The following is a 19,203-nucleotide window of genomic DNA, read 5'->3' on the forward strand; positions in this document are numbered from 1 at the left end:
GATTATAAAAATCCTGGACGGATCCTTTAAAGGACAGAGAGAGGACTATAGATTAGTTTCCAAAAAGTGAGAGAATTCAGCCTCTTCTTCAGAGACCAAAATGTGACAGGGGAGGAGCAAACAGATGCATAACAAGTCAGACCCCTCAATATCGCAGTGCTGTAGCAGAGACTACACAGACTAGCAATATGGCATTTTATAATAAGGGAACAGCCCTTTAACATACACCTGGTGCCTTTTGTACATTTATTCTGGCGTGTCCTCTTTAAGTGAAGTAAATGACTAAACTACGGCCTATTAGGCCCCTTTCACACGAGCGAGTTTTCCACGCGGGTGCAATGGGTGAATTGAACACATTGCACCCGCACTGAATCCGGACCCATTCATTTCAATGGGTCTGTGTACATTAGCGTTTTTTTCACGCATCAGTTCTGTGTTGTGTGAAAATCGCAGCATGTTCTATATTCAGGTTTTCACGCAGCCCTGGCCCCACAGAAGTGAATGTGGCTTCAGTGAAAAACGCATTGCATCCGCAAGCAAGTGCAGATGCGATAAGTTTTTCACTGATGGCTGCTAGCAGATGATGTTTGTAAACGTTCAGTTTATTATCACGCGCGTGAAAAACGCATTGCACTCGCGCGGAAAAAATTTAACTGAACGCAGTCGGAGCTTATAACTGACTGAACTTGCTTGCAAAATGGTGCGAGTTTGACCGAACGCATCCGGAGTCAATCCGCCACGCTCGTGTAAAAGAGGCCTAAAGCAGAGCGGGATTCTTAACTGTAATCTGTACGTCAGAGAAAGATTCCAGAAGGGAATTAAAAGACAAGGGAATTTCCATTCCTTCCAAGTCAATGAATGGGGACTGGACCGTAAACTAAACAGCGCTCATACCTAGTCATCATCATTTACGGAATATCCCTGGGAGCGGCTGTGAAAAACAAAAGGGTGAGGAAAGAGGTGACCTCGACAAAAAACTGCATTACCATACGTCAAAAGGTTGTCAAGCCTCATCTAAATTAATCTTGAAGGGGTTATCTGGGAAATAATTTCGATGACCTATCCACAGGAGGGGTCCGAGTCCCAGCACCCCATGGATCAGCAGTTTCGGGATTCTGCGTCGCTCATCAGAGCTCCCGGTAATGCAACGGCCTGTACATTGTATAGTGGTTGTGATTGGTATTGCAGCTCAGCCCTAATGACTTGAATGGGGCTGAACTGCAACTAGGCCATGTGACTGAGGTACGGTGACGTCACATGGTCTTGGAAGAGACTGCGGTGCTCAAAGACCAGCCGTCCTCTTCTAACAGCTGATCGGCGGGGGGCCCGGGTGTCGGACCTCTGCCAATCCGGAGGATAGGTCATCAATATTAATTCCTTTAAAGGGGTAATCCAGGATTTTAGAGGCCGGGTGCCCAAACTGCAACACAAAACCCACTTATTTATCGCAAAGTGCCAACACGGCAATTTACCCTGACTACTACAGTGCAATATAGTGTATCTTCCATGTGCTTTATCATTTAGCTATAATAGCCTGCCTACATTCAGTGCGCTGCCTGTGCTGTTCATAGTGCGCCCTGCGCTGATCAATGGCAGGAAAAGTCTAAGGCGTATTTGTACACCATAGACTTTTTCCAGGGCGCAGGTGCCTGAGTGACGCCTCTAGCACTCGTGCCATAGGTTCGTCTCCACTGGTCTATGATGTGGGGTGTCCCAAATACTGTGTGTAGTGGACCGAGCGGGTTACTGCAGCATTCACTTCAATGGGAGCAGCGTGCAATTCCATTATATATGGCACCAACCAAACCCCCTAGAAAAGATCAGTGGGATCAGTGTTAGAAAATCCTGCTACTTACCTTAGATGATCGACACTGGTTCATCAGATCAATGTACTGGTTTCTCCCTATACCAAGGAGTCTTAGGCCTGAAAAAAAAGGATTAAATAAAGCATATTATATACACACACACACACACACACACACACACACTGACCAAAAATATAAACGCAACACTTTCGGTTTTGCTCCTATTTTGCATGAGCTGAACTCAAAGATCTGAGACATTTTCTACATACACAAAAGACCCATTACTCTCAGATATTGTTCACAAATCCGTCTAAATCTGTGTTAGTGAGCACTTCTCCCTTCCCACCTCACAGGTGTGGCATATCAAGGTGCTGATTAAACAGCATGAATATTGCACAGGTGTGCCTTAAACTGCCCACAATAAAAGGCCACTCTGAAATGTGCAGTTTGATCACACAGCACAATGCCACAGATGCCGCAACATTTGAGGGAGCGTGCAATTGGCGTGCTGACTGCAGGAATGTCTACCAGAGCTGTTACCCGTGCAATGAATGTTAATTTTTCTACCATAAGGCCTCTTTCACATGGGCGTCATGTTTTTTGCCCGGATAAGAGGCGGGTGCTTTGCAGAAGTTCGGGCTTGGGATGGATGTTCTGAAGATTGTATTATTTTCCCTTATAACATGGTTATAAGGGAAAATAATAGCATTCTGACTACAGAATGCATAGTATAAAAGTGCTGGAGGGGTTAAAAAAATAAAAAAGTTAACTCACCTTCTCCTCTTGATCGCGTAGTTCCCGGTCTCTTCTTTACTAGCTGTGGGCTAAATGACCTGTGGTGACGTCAGATCACATGCTCCAATCACATGGTCCATCACCGTGGTGATGGAGCATGTGATCTGACGTCAAAGGTCCTTTACCTGTATTTAATGCTCACCACAGGTCCTGCTCGACAAAGGATACAGAAGGAGATGCCGGGCTTCGCGATCAAGTGGACTAAGGTGAGTTAAATTATTTTTTTTTAACCCCTCCAGCACTATTATACTATGCATTCTGTATTCAGAATGCTATTTTCCCTTATAACCATGTTATAAGGGAAAATAATAATGATCGGGTCTCCATCCCGATCGTTTCCTAGCACTTGCTTGCGGATGCTATGCGATTTTAACGCACCCCATTCACTTCTATGGGGCCTGCGTCGCGTGAAAATCGCACAATATAGAGCATGCTGCGATTTTCACTCAACGCACAAGTGATGCGTGAAAATCACCGCTCATGTGCACAGCCCCATAGAAATGAATGGGTCAGGATTCAGTGCGGGTGCAATGCGTTCACCGCACGCATCGCACCCGCACGGAAAACTCGCCCGTGTGAAAGCGGCCTAAGAGTTTCAGAGAATTTGGCAGTACATCCAACCGCCCTCACAACCGCAGACCACGTGTAACCACACCAGCCCACACACACACACACACACACTTTTTGGCCTAATAAATCTGAAATAAAAAATGGAGCATGGCAATAGGTGTTCATTTCCTATCGATTTGTTTCTACAGCAGCTGTGCGGACTAGGCATCTCCATGGTAACAGACAACAACCTCTGTGTAGTCTGATGCTGCAGTCATACTCCCTTCTAGCTGTCTTCTACCATTTTTAACAATGTCCAATTGCAGCGTTGCTTTAGCATCCCTCTTGGCCAGTCAGCAGCTCTGAAAGGCATCTTGTGACCTACGCTGCAGGACTCCTCAGTCCCCAAACTCGCAGATTACTAAGGCCCAGAAGGATGCTATGATACAACCCATGACCAGGATGGCCATTCTTTTTCAGCTGTTTTGGATGGCAGTTTATAAATGAAGGTAATTATACCAACTAGTATAACACTAGGGGTGCCGTACTGATTCCATTATTGTAATATTCAGGGTCTGGCTCTATTTGACTGAATACCCATACTCACAGTCTGCGGCAGTGAAGTTCGGAAGGGAGTCATAACTTTTTTCACTATTCATTATGTCCTGTAAAAGAAGAAAGAAAAAAAAAAATAATTTGCAGCCATATCTGCCAGAGAATCCTCAGTGCAAGAACTGGCAGGAGGGACTGGATTCCTTCAGCACAAACAACCAATTATTCACAGTTCATGAAGGATCCTATTTCGATGACAGCAGCAGAGAGCAAGAAAACTGTGAGGACCTGATACAGAAAGTACAGCATGGGAGTGGTGCTGTAGTTACCAGCTCTGTCCACTACACAATGGAGGGAGCTGTGTAGGTCCAACAGAGCAACAGTGGATCAGCTTAAGTTTTTAAACCATTTAGGCGACTTTCACACTAGTGTTTTTACTGGATCCGGCAGGGTTCAGCAAAAACGCTTCTGTTACCGATAATACAACCATCTGCATCCGTTATGAACAGATCCGGTTGTATTATCTTTAACATAGCCAAGACGGATCCGTCATGAACTCCATTGAAAAGCAATGGGGGACGGATCCGTTTTCTATTGTGTCAGAGTTAAACGGATCAGTCCCCATTGACTTGCATTGTGGGTCATGACGGATCCGTCTTGCTCCGCATCCCATGATAGAAAGAAAACCGCAACATGCTGCTCTCCGGTATGAGACCATAACCAAACAGATTTTGGAGCACTCCGTTCTGTTCAGTTACGTTTAGTCCCCATTGACAATGAATGAGGACAAAACAGAAGATAGAAACACTAATATGAAAGTAGCCAAAAAAAAAAACCCCAAAAAAATTTTAGAAGTTGAAAAAAATAAATAAAAATTTTTTTGCCATTGACAATGTGAAAAAATCTAAGCAATTTTGAAAAGTGAAACATTAAAACGCTATACCGTCCAAGGAAAATTTTATAAAAATTGATCAAAACAGCACCAAAAGGAACTACAGCTCACGCTGAAAAAAAAAATAATTCACGTGACAGAAAAGTAAAAAAATAAAATAAATTTGGGTCTCAGAATATGGCGACACAGTGCAATTTAAATAACAAAAAAAAAAAAACCACAGTAAAACTTTACCCTAACCCCCCAAAAACCATACATTTGGTTATGCCATAATTGTACTGATCTTTAGAATAAAGTTATTTGGTCATTTATACCGCACGGTGAACACCCTAAAACTAAACCGAAAAAACTGTGGCCGAAGGGGGAGATGAAAAACTAAACAGGCTGCAATGGTAAAGGGTCCAGAAACAGCGCTACACTTGTCCATACGCAGTGTTTGGTATTGCACCTCGACCCTGAGGCAATAGTCGTAGATTTAAAAGAAATCCCAATATTAAGGAGATTTATCAAACTGGTGTAAAGTACAACAGGCTCAGTTGCCCATAGCAACCAACCAGATTCGACCTTTCATTTTTGACAGCTCCTTTGGAAAATGAAAGGTGGAATCTGATTGGTTGCTATGGGCAACTAAGTCGGTTCTACTTATAAATCTCCCCCATGCCTATCTATGCATCTCCATAGTAAGGCCGAATGCACACGGGCGTGGAACACGGATGTGAGCGGTCCGTGGTATCCCGGCCTGGCATCCTGCTGACAGCAGGAGCGCACGGCGTCATTGGTTGCTATGACGCCACGCGCTTTCTGCCGCCGCTGCACTACAGTAATACACTCGTATGATCATTAATTCTTGTGGAACACCTAAAGGGTTAACAAAGTTAGTAAAATCAGTTTTGAATATCTTGAGGGGTGTAGTTTATAAAATGGGATCACTTTTTTGGAGTTTCTACTCTAGGGGTGCATCAGGGGGTCTTAAAATGTGACATGGCAAGTTAAAGGGCTTCTGTCACCCCCAAAACCCCTTTTTTTTTTTTTTGGGCTTGTTAAAATAGTTATTTAACGACTATTCCCTATATAGGGATCCTACCTTTGTCTGTGGTTTCTTTTCATTAAAAAACGATCTTTTAAAATATGCAAATCGCTTCACTACCAGCAAGTAGGGCGTCTACTTGCTGGTAGCCGCCGCAAAAAACCGCCCCCTCCTCTTGTTGATTGACAGGGCCAGCAGCGATCTCCTCCTCCGGCTGGCCCTGTCAGCATTTCAAAAATCCCGCGCCTGTCTTCATTCGGCGCAGGCGCTCTGAGAGAAGGAGGCTCGCCTCCTCAGCACTCCCTCAGTGCGCCTGCGCCGATGACGTCTTCTCTTTCGGTGACGTCATCGGCGCAGGCGCACTGAGGGAGTGCTGAGGAGGCGAGCCTCCTTCTCTCAGAGCGCCTGCGCCGAATGAAGACAGGCGCGGGATTTTTGAAATGCTGACAGGGCCAGCCGGAGGAGGAGATCGCTGCTGGCCCTGTCAATCAACAAGAGGAGGGGGCGGTTTTTTGCGGCGGCTACCAGCAAGTAGACGCCCTACTTGCTGGTAGTGAAGCGATTTGCATATTTTAAAAGATCGTTTTTTAATGAAAAGAAACCACAGACAAAAGTAAGAATAGGGAATAGTCGTTAAATAACGATTTTAACAAGCCCCAAAAAAAAAAAAAAAAGCCCTTTTTTTATCACAGTGAAATCTGCCTTCCAAAAACCATATGGCATTCCTTTCCTTCTGCGCTCTGCCGTGTGCCCGTACAGTGGTTTTTGACCACATATGGGGTGTTTCTGTAAACTACAGAATCAGGGCAATAAATATTGAGTTTTGTTTGGCTGTTAACCCTTGCTTTGTAACTGGAAAAAAAATTATTAAAATGAAAAATCTGCCCAAAAAGTGAATTTCAGAAATCTCATCTCCATTAACTCTTGTGGAACACCTAAAGGGGAAACAACGTTTGTAAAAATCAGTTTTGTATACCTTGAGGGGTGTAGTTTCTAAAATGGGGTCATTTTTGGGTGGCTTTTATTATGTAGGCCTCACAAAGTGACTTCAGACCTGAACTGGTCCTTAAAAAGTGGGTTTTGGAAATTTTCCGAAAAATTTCAAGATTTGCTTCTAAACTTCTAAGCCTTCTAACGTCCCCAAAAAATAAAATGGCATTCACAAAATTATCCAAACATGAAGTAGACATATGGGGAATGTAAAGTAATAACTATTATATTAAGGTATCACTATCTGTTTTAAAAGCAGAGAATTGAAATTTGGAAAGTTGCAAATTTTTCAAAAATATTTGTAAATGTTTTTTTGTTTTTTAGCGAGCGCGCACAGACAATGGCGCATGTGCGTTCACTCCTGGCCCCAGCCACCTCGCAGGCATGATTATCACAGTTACTGGGCATTCGCTGTGCAGCTCTCCCTGAGGCTGAATCTCCTCCGACAGCCTCGGGAGCGAGCACGCACAGACAAGGGGAGGGGTTGCTTCCTCCCTGCCAGGCTTGCCTTCCTTTGCATCAGAGATTTCAGCTCCGCCTCCAGCAAGCAGGGAAGAGAGGCCCTGAGAGCAGCGAGGCAGCCAGCAACTAGGGAGGTGAGACAACCCCTTTAAGGTGAAAAATGGCCCGGTCCTTAAGGGGTTAAAGCAGCAAAATTGGACATTTACTATATGCCAACACTAGGGGGTGACCTAGAGCAAACTATCGATCTGCTTCATGAACAGAATCATTAGACCTGGCTTATAACTAAGTTCACTCACTCCTATTTCTAGGACCTTGGTGGTGACATTAGATTGTAAGCTTCATGGGTAGGCCTGCAGCAGAACACCTACGTATCGGTCATCCTACAAACCACAGCTCCTGACCGTCAGCCACTGCGAGGTCATAATAAGGTACACGTAGACTTCTTACCTCCATTATGCCGACATAGTAGGAGAAGGGGGTTATCCGGAGCCCTTTCACCATGATATCGGACAGGTGGTAGGGGTACAGCATCAGATGCTCCCTGCTGTACTTCAGGAGATCCTCATAATATCTGCGCTCGTCCTTCTTCACATGTTTCACTGGACAAGAGAATAAATACATCATAAGGTATACAAGGGGTGACGTCTAAGAACCAGCCCACCATACGCCACAACACTCGCAGGTTTTCACGCCTCCTATAGATTTTTGTACTCAGCCTCCTCCAGTAGTCCCATAGAAATCAGGAGAGCTGGAGCAAAACATGAAGGGGAGCACAGAAACCCTCTCCTCCTGTGGACGCTCTCTCTACCGATCAGACAATTATCCCCCCTAAGGGCTCATGCACACAAACATATTTTGTTTCCGTGTCCATTTCCGTTTTTTTGCAGACCGTATGCGGAACCATTCATTTCAATAACAGAAGTTACTCCGTGCACATTCCGTTTCCGTATGTCCGTTCCGTAAAAAAAAAAAAGAACATATCCTATTATTGTCCGCATCACGGACAAGGATAGGACTGTTCTATTAGGGGCCAGCTGTTCCGTTCCGCTAAATACCGAATGCACACGGACGTCATCTGTATTTTCTGCGGATCCATACGGTCGTGTGCGTGAGGCCTAAGGCTGACTTCACATCACTGTTTAGATATCAGTTCTAATCTGTCAGAAGAAAAACTAAAACAGATCCTGTAAAAAAAAAAACGGATCCTGTTGCATGAGTTGGCATCCGTTGCAGCCATTTCCGTCTGAGATCCGTTTTTCTAGACGGAAAAAAAAAAAAGAAGTCCAGCATTCAGGACTTTGTTTTCCCCCGTCTAAAAAAAAACCTCTCAGGTGGAAATGACTCAAGCGGATGCCAACTGATCGAATAGGATCCGTTGTTTTCTTTTTTTACAGGATCCTGTTTATTTTTCGCTCTTCTCCTGATGGTCGTAAACGGTGATGTGAACTCAGCCTTAGGGCTCATTCAGACAGCCGTACGCCGTCTGCAAAAATGCAGATCCGTTTTTTTTACGGATTAGATGCGGACCCATTCACTTCTATGGGGGGCCCTTTTCTTCCGTTCTACGGCTCGGCAACACAAATAAAACATGTCCTATACCTGTCAGTGAAAATCAGGACGTGGGCCCATTGAAGTCTATGGGTCCGCAAAAATGCAATCCGATTTTTTTTGCGAACATGCTGAACTGTCTGCAAAAAAAATTATGGATCTGCATTTTTGCGGACAGCATATGGCCGTCTGAATGAGCTCTTAGGGATACGTTTTAATCTTGCTACAGCCCTTGTTACCATCGAGACAAACCAGAGTCGCAAAAAGGTTTTCCAGGAAGTATAATATTGATGACCTATCAATATGTGATTGGTGGGGTCCGACCCTCCCACCGATCAGCTGTTTGAAAAGGCTGCAAAGCTCCTCGCAGCACAGCGCCCTAGATTACATAGTGGCTGCGCCTGGTATTGCAGGTTGGGCCCAATCAGTTGAATGACACTGAGCTGCGCCAATGAATGTGAGGTCACTGGGCTAGGAAGAGGCCGCAGCTGCTGATGAGCGGAGATGTGGAAAGTCGGACCGCCACAGCTCAGATACTGAGGACAGGTCATCAATATTTTACTCCTGAAATACCCGCTATTGCAGGGAAGAGTAAGGCAAGTCTCTGTCCACATCACATCCATGTACACACTGGTACGTGTCACCCCTAGGGTCCCGCTGTAACATGTTTTTGTACTGCACACCGCTGTATGGAATGGCGCCATTTACCGTGCTACCATACCTTGTTTTAGTCTGTTGGTCAGGGTCCGACTATAGTAACCCTACGGACGTTCCCCATGTATATTAGGGCGACACGTGCTAAACGTACATCAGACAAGTCCTGCAGATCCGGTCTGAGACCGCGGGAGGAGAGGAGACTTTATACGTCAGATCAAATCCAACGCCGTAGTGAAAAAAAGCTATCTTCATTGTCTGAGCATATTGGGGGTAGTACTCCTGAGGTCGGCTGCTTCCTCCACAGCAGAAGTAACCTGCTTTTGCACTGCAGATAACCCCCTGGCTGCCGCCCAGAGAGCTGGCACATTTATAGGACAAGCGCCTGGCATGACTGGCATCCCTGTGTAATGGAGCTCGGGACTAATCCGCCGGCAGGTGGCACATTACATGCATTTCATGTGTGCGAGAACACAGAACGTACTATAATGCACAGAGTCAATAAGCTGGAGGACAGCTGCGGCAGGAGAACGTGAGGCCAACCATAACTAACCCTGGTGTATCAGCGGACCAACGCGGCAGCTTTCATCTAAAGAAGGGGCCAGCTCTTTCAAGCCAATCCCTTGATGGACTTTGCAGTACTTTCCCAGGGACACCAAGTTCTCTTCTACTATCACATTCAAAGCTAAAAGTAAAACTTCTGCTGACTGATAGCCCCCGGACTGACACTGCACAGTCATGGGCACTGACAGCTCTAATGGAGTCACTGTCATCTCGGAGAACAAAAGGCACAAACCAGCATCTTTGGATATGAATGGAGAACAAGGTGAAAAAAAGAAGCTGCTCAGCAGAGCGACGCCAGCCTCGGCCTAACTCCCTTCACAGACGGAGGCAGCCTCTCCTGGCAAAGAGTGCGCAGAGTTATGGCCTCCTCCAGCAGAGGGCGCCTGATGGGAGGGTTTCAGAAATATGACCACCACTAGGGAAACAATGACGACCTGGCGGCTGCTACTAATAATGGGGTGAAGAGGACATCCCTACTGCTGCTACTAATAATGGGCTGAAGAGGACATCCCTACTGCTACTACTAATAATGGGGTGAAGAGGACATCCCTACTGCTGCTACTAATAATGGGGTGAAGAGGACATCCCTACTGCTGCTACTAATAATGGGGTGAAGAGGACATCCATACTGCTGCTACTAATAATGGGGTGAAGAGGACATCCCTACTGCTGCTACTAATAATGGGGTGAAGAGGACATCCCTACTGCTGCTACTCATAATGGGTGAAGAGGACATCCCTACTGCTGCTACTCATAATGGGGTGAAGAGGACATCCCTACTGCTGCTACTCATAATGGGGTGAAGAGGACATCCCTACTGCTGCTACTAATAATGGGGTGAAGAGGACATCCCTACTGCTGCTACTAATAATGGGGTGAAGAGGACATCCCTACTGCTGCTACTCATAATGGGGTGAAGAGGACATCCCTACTGCTGCTACTCATAATGGGGTGAAGAGGACATCCCTACTGCTGTTACTACTAATGGGGTGAAGAGGACATCCCTACTGCTGCTACTAATAATGGGGTGAAGAGGACATCCCTACTGCTGCTACTAATAATGGGGTGAAGAGGACATCCCTACTGCTGCTACTAATAATGGGCTGAAGAGGACATCCCTACTGCTACTACTACTGGGGGAAAGGGGAGGACCACACTGCTGTTACTACTAATAATGGGGTAAAGAGGACATCCCTACTGCTGCTACTAATAATGGGGTGAAGAGGACATCCCTACTGCTGCCACTAATAATGGGCTGAAGAGGACATCCCTACTGCTGCTACTCATAATGGGGTGAAGAGGACATCCCTACTGCTGCTACTCATAATGGGGTGAAGAGGACATCCCTACTGCTGCTACTCATAATGGGGTGAAGAGGACATCCCTACTGCTGTTACTACTAATGGGGTGAAGAGGACATCCCTACTGCTGCTACTAATAATGGGGTGAAGAGGACATCCCTACTGCTGCTACTAATAATGGGCTGAAGAGGACATCCCTACTGCTGCTACTAATAATGGGCTGAAGAGGACATCCCTACTGCTACTACTACTGGGGGAAAGGGGAGGACCACACTGCTGTTACTACTAATAATGGGGTAAAGAGGACATCCCTACTGCTGCTACTAATAATGGGGTGAAGAGGACATCCCTACTGCTGCCACTAATAATGGGCTGAAGAGGACATCCCTACTGCTACTACTACTGGGGGAAAGGGGAGGACCACACTGCTGTTACTACTAATAATGGGGTGAAGAGGACATCCCTACTGCTACTACTACTGGGGGAAAGGGGAGGACCACACTGCTGTTACTACTAATAATGGGCTGAAGAGGACATCCCTACTGCTGCTACTACTACTGGGGGAAAGGGAAGGACCACACTGCTGTTACTACTAATAATGGGGTGAAGAGGACATACCTACTGCTGCTACTAATAATAGGGTGAAGAGGACATCCCTACTGCTGCTACTACTGGGGGAAAGGAGAGGACCACAGTACTGTTACTACTAATAATGGGTGAAAGAGAAGCATTATACTGATGTTTTTACTACTGGGAGAAAGGAAAGGATCCCACTGCTGCTACTACTGGGGGAATCGCACTACTGCTAATGGGGGAAAAGAGAAAACCCTACAGCTACTACTTGGGGGAAGGGGGGGGACTGCATTGCGGCTGCTATTACGGGAGGTAAGGGGGGGGGGGGGGACTGCTGCTGCTACTTTCGGGGGGAATGGGGACTGCATTGCGGCTGCTATTACGGGTGGGGGACTGCTGCTGCTACTATTGGGGAGAAGGGGGGACTGCACTGCTACTTCTGGGAGGGGGGGGGGGGGGGAGGGTTGGACCCCACTGCTGCTGCTACTACTGGGGGGGGGGAAGGGAGACTGCACTAATGCTGCTACTACTGGGGGGGAGGGGGGATTGCCCCACTGCTGCAACTACTGGGGGAAAGGGAGGACTGCCCTGCTGCTGCTACTACAGGGTAGAAGAGGGGACTGCCCTACTGCTGCTCCTACTGGGGGGAAGGGGGGACTGCACTGCTGCTGCTCCTACTGGGGGGAAGGGGGGATTGCTCTGCTGCTACTACTACTGGGGGTGAAGGGGGGACTGCACTGCTGCTGCTGCTACTACTACTACTGGGGGAACTGCACTGCTGCTGCTACCACTGGGGGGGGAGGGGTGACTGCACTGCTGCTGCTACTACTGGGGGGAACTACACTGCTGCTGCTCCAACTGGGGGGGGAAGGGGGGATTGCTCTGCTGCTACTACTACTGGGGGTGAAGGGGGGACTGCACTGCTGCTACTACTACTGGGGGAAGCAGGGACTGCACTGCTGCTGCTACTACTGGGGGAGCAGGGACTGCACTGCTGCTGCTACTACTGGGGGGAAGGGGGGACTGCACTGCTGCTGCCACTACTGGGGGAGGGGGGACTGCACTGCTGCTGCCACTACTGGGGGGAGGGGGGATTGCACTGCTGCTGCCACTACTGGGGGGAGGGGGGACTGCACTGCTGCTGCCACTACTGGGGGAAGGGGGGACTGCACTGCTGCTGCCACTACTGGGGGGAAGGGGGGACTGCACTGCTGCTGCCACTACTGGGGGGAAGGGGGGACTGCACTGCTGCTGCCACTACTGGGGGGAAGGGGGGACTGCACTGCTGCTGCCACTACTGGGGGGAAGGGGGGACTGCACTGCTGCTGCCACTACTGGGGGGAAGGGGGGACTGCACTGCTGCTGCCACTACTGGGGGGAAGGGGGGACTGCACTGCTGCTGCCACTACTGGGGGGAAGGGGGGACTGCACTGCTGCTGCCACTACTGGGGGGAAGGGGGGACTGCACTGCTGCTGCCACTACTGGGGGGAAGGGGGGACTGCACTGCTGCTGCTACTACTGGGGAAAGGGGGAACTGCCCTGCTACTACTACTGGGGGGGGGGGGAGGGGGATTGCACTGCTGCTGCTACTACTCGGGGAAGGGGGGACTGCACTGCTGCTACTACTACTGGGTGGAAGGGGGGACTGCACTGCTGCTGCTTCTACTACTGGGGGGGAGGGGGAATGCACTACTGCTGCTGCTACTACTACTGGGGGGAAGGGGGGACTGTACTACTGCTGCTGCTACTACTGGGGGGAAGGGGGGACTGTACTACTGCTGCTGCTACTACTGGGGGAAAGGGTTGGACCCCACTGCTGATTCTTCTAATGAGGGAAAAGGAAAGATCCTACTGCTGCAATGATTACTGGGGGAAAGGGAAGACCTGACAGATGCTACTATTAGTGGAGTAGGGGAAGACCCTACTGTTCTTACTACGGCTGGTGAATAGGGAGGGCCCCTGCTACTGCCAACACTGGGGAAAGGTGGGAGGGCCATGCTTCAGTTACTACAGGAGTAAAGGGGGAACCCTTTTGCTGCTGCTACTATTATTGGGGAAAAGCAGAGAGATTGATACTACCACTATGGGACCCTGCTGTTATTACTACTGAGGGGGGGGGGCTTGTGCTACTATGATGTCGGAGGTCGAGCCTCACTGTGACCACATTCTGGTTGTAAAGTATTTGTAGTACAGATCCACCAGAAAAGGAGATACATGACAGCCCCCCTCACACTGCTCTCCCGTACGTTCCACGGTTGGGCTGTGTGAACTTTGCCTTACAGTCTGCAGAGCACGCCATTGCTGGCTGCTATTATTTAAGGAAGGAGAATCTAGAGACAAGGATTTAGGATCTAGAGACGTCTTCCGGGCTATGAACGGCCATGCTTGGTATGAGCGGAGTGTGGCTTGTCCGCAGGTCTACAGGAACAGGGTTTGGCCTTGACCATGTTGTCATATGTAAACTTCTCATATCATTGCGACGGCGTCTCCTTCACATGACCGTCCAGCTCATGTCTGCTGTGGCCGAGCCCTCCTCATACAGCAAGACCCCCCCAGACCAGCAGTCAATGCCCTGGATAATAGTTGGGGGTCTCATCCCCAAAACGATTCCTAATAAACTAGCACAAGATTGATTAAAGGGGTTTTCCTATGTTAGACAATGGGGGCATATTGCTAGGATATGCCCCCAATGTCTGATAGGTGCGGGTCTGACCTCTGGGACTCGCACCTACGCCGAGAACGGAGCCCTGAAAGTGGTGGAGGGCGCACTGCGCATGCACAGCCGCCCTCCATTCACTTCTATGAGGTCATCGAAAATAGCTGAGCACTGGCTCGGCTATTTCCGTCTGGCTCATAGAAGTGAATGGGGGGGAGGGGGTGTTAGTGCATGCGCAGTGCGCTCCCATTCTATGGGGAGAGCGCTTGGTGGTGGCTGGACCGGAGTCCTCCAACCACCACTTTCCCGGCTCCGTTCTCGATATAGGTGCAGGTTCCAGAGGTGGGACCCACACCTATCAGACAATGGGGACACATATAACCAGGGTTGTGCAGTATTAGGCCGGGTTCATCACTGTTCATTTCAGAAAAGAAAATAAAAAACACCTCCCGAGTTATGAGTTATGCACGTTTGGCACCCGTTTGAGCCATTTCCATCTGAGATCCGTTATTTTAGACGAAAAAAAAAAATCCTGTATGGAGGAAAAATAAACAGTGATGTGAACTCGTCTTTAGAAAAATATAGCTGCCAACTTCCAAAAACGGTGCCACACCTCCCTATAGGTAGTATGTGGTATTACAGCTCAGCCTCATTCAGTATAATGGAGCTGAGCTGCAATACCAGACACAACCTGTGGACAGGTGAGGCGCTGTTTCTGGGAGAAAGCAGCCATGTTTTTCTAATCCTGTGCAACTCTGGTGATGAATTCCTACCTGCAATCTATGGGGGGCCGCCTTGTGCCACTTTGGTCCTTTTTACGACCAGAACATGGTTAGTACTATTTTTTTTACATGATACTGAACTCATGTTTTTCTACGGGCACTGGCACACATGTACGGGCACTGGCACACATGTACGGGCACCGCTGTAGAAGTCACTGCTCTATGGGGTTGGCTATGTAGGTGGAGGGTTACTTTTGAAAAACTTGCAGCAGCCTGTGTTTTTTTCTGGCCTCCTGGGCAGCTCCCACAAAGCATTTAGCCAACCGTCCCTGTAGAAGGGTAGGAGAAACCCCGGCAGCCACGGGCCTGGAAATCTCCTGGTGTCATCAGAATTTTTGGGTTGTTTCTACTGAGCTCTATGAAAGTTTTTGTGTCTATGTCTACAGCAGTGATCACAACCCTGACCATCAACCTGTTACACAACTACAACTCCCAGCATGCCCTGACAGGAGTAGTTGTGTCCCCTTACCCAAATTACTCCGGTAGCGCAGCTGGTTCCGGATGCTGTAGAGCACAACCTGCTTCTCATATTCCTTCTGCGAGTTTCCCAGACTCTAAGGAGAAGAAGATTTCCAGGAGTTACAGGAGAAATGTCCTACCACAGGAGAAGACTTATATCACACAGGAGGTGGGAACATTTACTTTACAACGTAGTAAAGGCTGGCAGAGTGACCGGCGGGCAGGAGAGACATGACACTGGGCAGGTGACAGATGACAGACAGGACATGAAGCAGGCGACAGATGACAGGCAGGACACTGGGCAGGCGACAGGCAGGACACGGGGCAGGCGACAGATGACAGGCAGGACACTGGGCAGGCGACAGATGACAGGCAGGACACTGGGCAGGCGACAGATGACAGGCAGGACACTGGGCAGGCGACAGATGACAGGCAGGACACTGGGCAGGCGACAGATGACAGGCAGGACACTGGGCAGGAGACAGATGACAGGCAGGACACGGGGCAGGCGACAGATGACAGGCAGGACACTGGGCAGGCGACAGATGACAGGCAGGACACGGGGCAGGCGACAGATGACAGGCAGGACACTGGGCAGGCGACAGATGACAGGCAGGACACGGGGCAGGCGACAGATGACAGGCAGGACACGGGGCAGGCGACAGGCAGGACACTGGGCAGGTGACAGCACAGGGGGCAGGTGACAGCACAGGGGGCAGGTGACAGCACAGGGGGCAGGTGACAGCACAGGGGGCAGGTGACGTGACGGGACACGGGGCAGGTGACGTGACGGGACACGGGGCAGGTGACAGGCGGGACACGGGGCAGGTGACAGGCGGGACACGGGGCAGGTGACAGGCGGGACACGGGGCAGGTGACAGGCGGGACACGGGGCAGGTGACAGGCGGGACACGGGGCAGGTGACAGGCGGGACACGGGGCAGGTGACAGGCGGGACACGGGGCAGGTGACAGGCAGGACACGGGGCAGGTGACAGGCAGGACACGGGGCAGGTGACAGGCAGGACACGGGGCAGGTGACAGGCAGGACACGGGGCAGGTGACAGGCAGGACACGGGGCAGGTGACAGGCAGGACACGGGGCAGGTGACAGGCAGGACACGGGGCAGGTGACAGGCAGGACACGGGGCAGGTGACAGGCAGGACACGGGGCAGGTGACAGGCAGGACACGGGGCAGGTGACAGGCAGGACACGGGGCAGGTGACAGGCAGGACACGGGGCAGGTGACAGACGACAGGCAGGACACGGGGCAGGTGACAGATGACAGGCAGGACACGGGGCAGGTGACAGACGACAGGCAGGAAACGGGGCAGGTGACAGATGACAGGCAGGAAACGGGGCAGGTGACAGATGACAGGCAGGACACGGGGCAGGTGACAGATGACAGGCAGGACACGGGGCAGGTGACATGACAGGCAGGACACGGGGCAGGTGACAGGCAGGACACGGGGCAGGTGACAGGCAGGACACGGGGCAGGTGACAGGCAGGACACGGGGCAGGTGACAGGCAGGACACGGGGCAGGACACGGGGCAGGTGACAGATGACAGGCAGGACACGGGGCAGGTGACAGATGACAGGCAGGACAAGGGGCAGGTGACAGATGACAGGCAGGACACGGGGCAGGTGACAGGCAGGACACGGGGCAGGTGACAGGCAGGACACGGGGCAGGTGACAGGCAGGACACGGGGCAGGTGACAGGCAGGACACGGGGCAGGTGACAGGCAGGACACGGGGCAGGTGACAGGCAGGACACGGGGCAGGTGACAGGCAGGACACGGGGCAGGTGACAGGCAGGACACGGGGCAGGTGACAGGCAGGACACGGGGCAGGTGACAGGCAGGACACGGGGCAGGTGACAGGCAGGACACGGGGCAGGTGACACAGGACAGGCAGGACACGGGGCAGGTGACAGACGACAGGCAGGAAACGGGGCAGGTGACAGATGACAGGCAGGAAACGGGGCAGGTGACAGATGACAGGCAGGACACGGGGCAGGTGACATGACAGGCAGGACACGGGGCAGGTGACAGGCAGGACACGGGGCAGGTGACAGGCAGGACACGGGGCAGGACACGGGCAGGTGACAGATGACAGGCAGGACACGGGGCAGGTGACAGATGACAGGCAGGACACGGGGCAGGTGACAGGCAGGACACGGGGCAGGTGACAGGCAGGACACGGGGCAGGTGACAGGCAGGACACGGGGCAGGTGACAGGCAGGACACGGGGCAGGTGACAGGCAGGACACGGGGCAGGTGACAGGCAGGACACGGGGCAGGTGACAGGCAGGTGACAGGCAGGACACGGGGCAGGTGACAGGCAGGACACGGGGCAGGTGACAGGCAGGACACGGGGCAGGTGACAGGCAGGACACGGGGCAGGTGACAGGCAGGACACGGGGCAGGTGACAGGCAGGACACGGGGCAGGTGACAGGCAGGACACGGGGCAGGTGACAGGCAGGACCCGGGGCAGGTGACAGGCAGGACACGGGGCAGGTGACAGGCAGGACACGGGGCAGGTGACAGGCAGGACACGGGGCAGGTGACAGGCAGGACACGGGGCAGGTGACAGATGACAGGAAGGACACTGGGCAGATGACAGGCAGGACACTGGGCAGGTGACAGATGACAGGCAGGACACTGGGCAGGTGGACAGGCAGGACACTGGGCAGGTGACAGATGACAGGCAGGACACGGGGCAGGTGACAGGCAGGACACTGGGCAGATGACAGGCAGGACACGGGGCAGGTGACAGGCAGGACACTGGGCAGGTGGCAGATGACAGGCAGGACAAGGGGCAGGTGACAGGCAGGACACTGGGCAGGTGACAGGCAGGACACAGGGCAGGTGGCAGATGACAGGCAGGATACTAGGCAGGACACTGGGCAGGTGACAGGCAGGACACTGGGCAGGTGACAGGCAGGACACTGGGCAGGTGACAGGCAGGACACTGGGCAGGTGACAGGCAGGACACGGGGCAGCAGGTGACATTACCTGCTTGATGTTGGCCGGTAGTTTGGCCCAGGGGTAGTTGTGTCGGATGTGGAACTCCACGTCAATGTTCATGGTGCCGCTATGACCGCACCTCAGAGCGGAGCGTGCACATAGCGCGTTACCGCCTCATGGCTCCCGGTGTCAGCTGCCCCGCTCTCTAGTCCCCTCTATCTACTGGAACTTCTCGGTAGGAAGTTACTTCCTCATTGGAGAGCGACCGGGTTGACGAGCGTGACGTCACTTCCCAGGGGCAGGGTTTCCAACATTTACGTCACACGTTTTCTACCACTAGAGGTCCAGTTGTGCTTGGTTTTCCTGTCTCCGATCACAGAGGAGGCCATGTTGTTGTATACTGATATTATCTTGTAGAATTGTTGATGGGTGTTCAGGTCACCAGGAGATGACCATGTAGACGGCAGGACAAGTTTATAAAACGTCCAAAAATAAGTTCTTTGTTGCCAATGGCAGCCAATCAAAGTGCAGCTTATATTTCCTATTCTGGGCTTGAAAAATTAAAGCCGAGACCAGAAGTGGCTGGAAACAGTGGCGCGGGCTGTGGTACGGTATTTCCATA

The 19,203-nt window shown here is 50.9% G+C and overlaps 1 protein-coding gene across 2 annotated transcripts in view; it reads right to left on the reverse strand.

The window, feature by feature from the left end:
• FAM91A1 (family with sequence similarity 91 member A1) overlaps nucleotides 1–18,858 on the reverse strand; it is a 44,080-nt gene extending 25,222 nt beyond the window's left edge. For both annotated transcript variants that reach the window (XM_044294008.1, XM_044294007.1), the window contains exons 1-5: nucleotides 18,630–18,858; nucleotides 15,624–15,708; nucleotides 7,523–7,674; nucleotides 3,757–3,814; nucleotides 1,857–1,924 (exon numbers count right to left, since the gene is read on the reverse strand). In XM_044294008.1, coding sequence (XP_044149943.1) covers nucleotides 1,857–1,924; nucleotides 3,757–3,814; nucleotides 7,523–7,674; nucleotides 15,624–15,708; nucleotides 18,630–18,701 — 435 coding nt within the window. In that variant the 5' untranslated portion in view covers nucleotides 18,702–18,858. The remainder of the gene's footprint in view (nucleotides 1–1,856; nucleotides 1,925–3,756; nucleotides 3,815–7,522; nucleotides 7,675–15,623; nucleotides 15,709–18,629) is intronic.
• Between the last annotated feature and the right edge of the window lie 345 nt (nucleotides 18,859–19,203).

Source organism: Bufo gargarizans, chromosome 5 (assembly GCF_014858855.1).
Source record: "Bufo gargarizans isolate SCDJY-AF-19 chromosome 5, ASM1485885v1, whole genome shotgun sequence".
Taxonomy (NCBI): domain Eukaryota; kingdom Metazoa; phylum Chordata; class Amphibia; order Anura; family Bufonidae; genus Bufo; species Bufo gargarizans.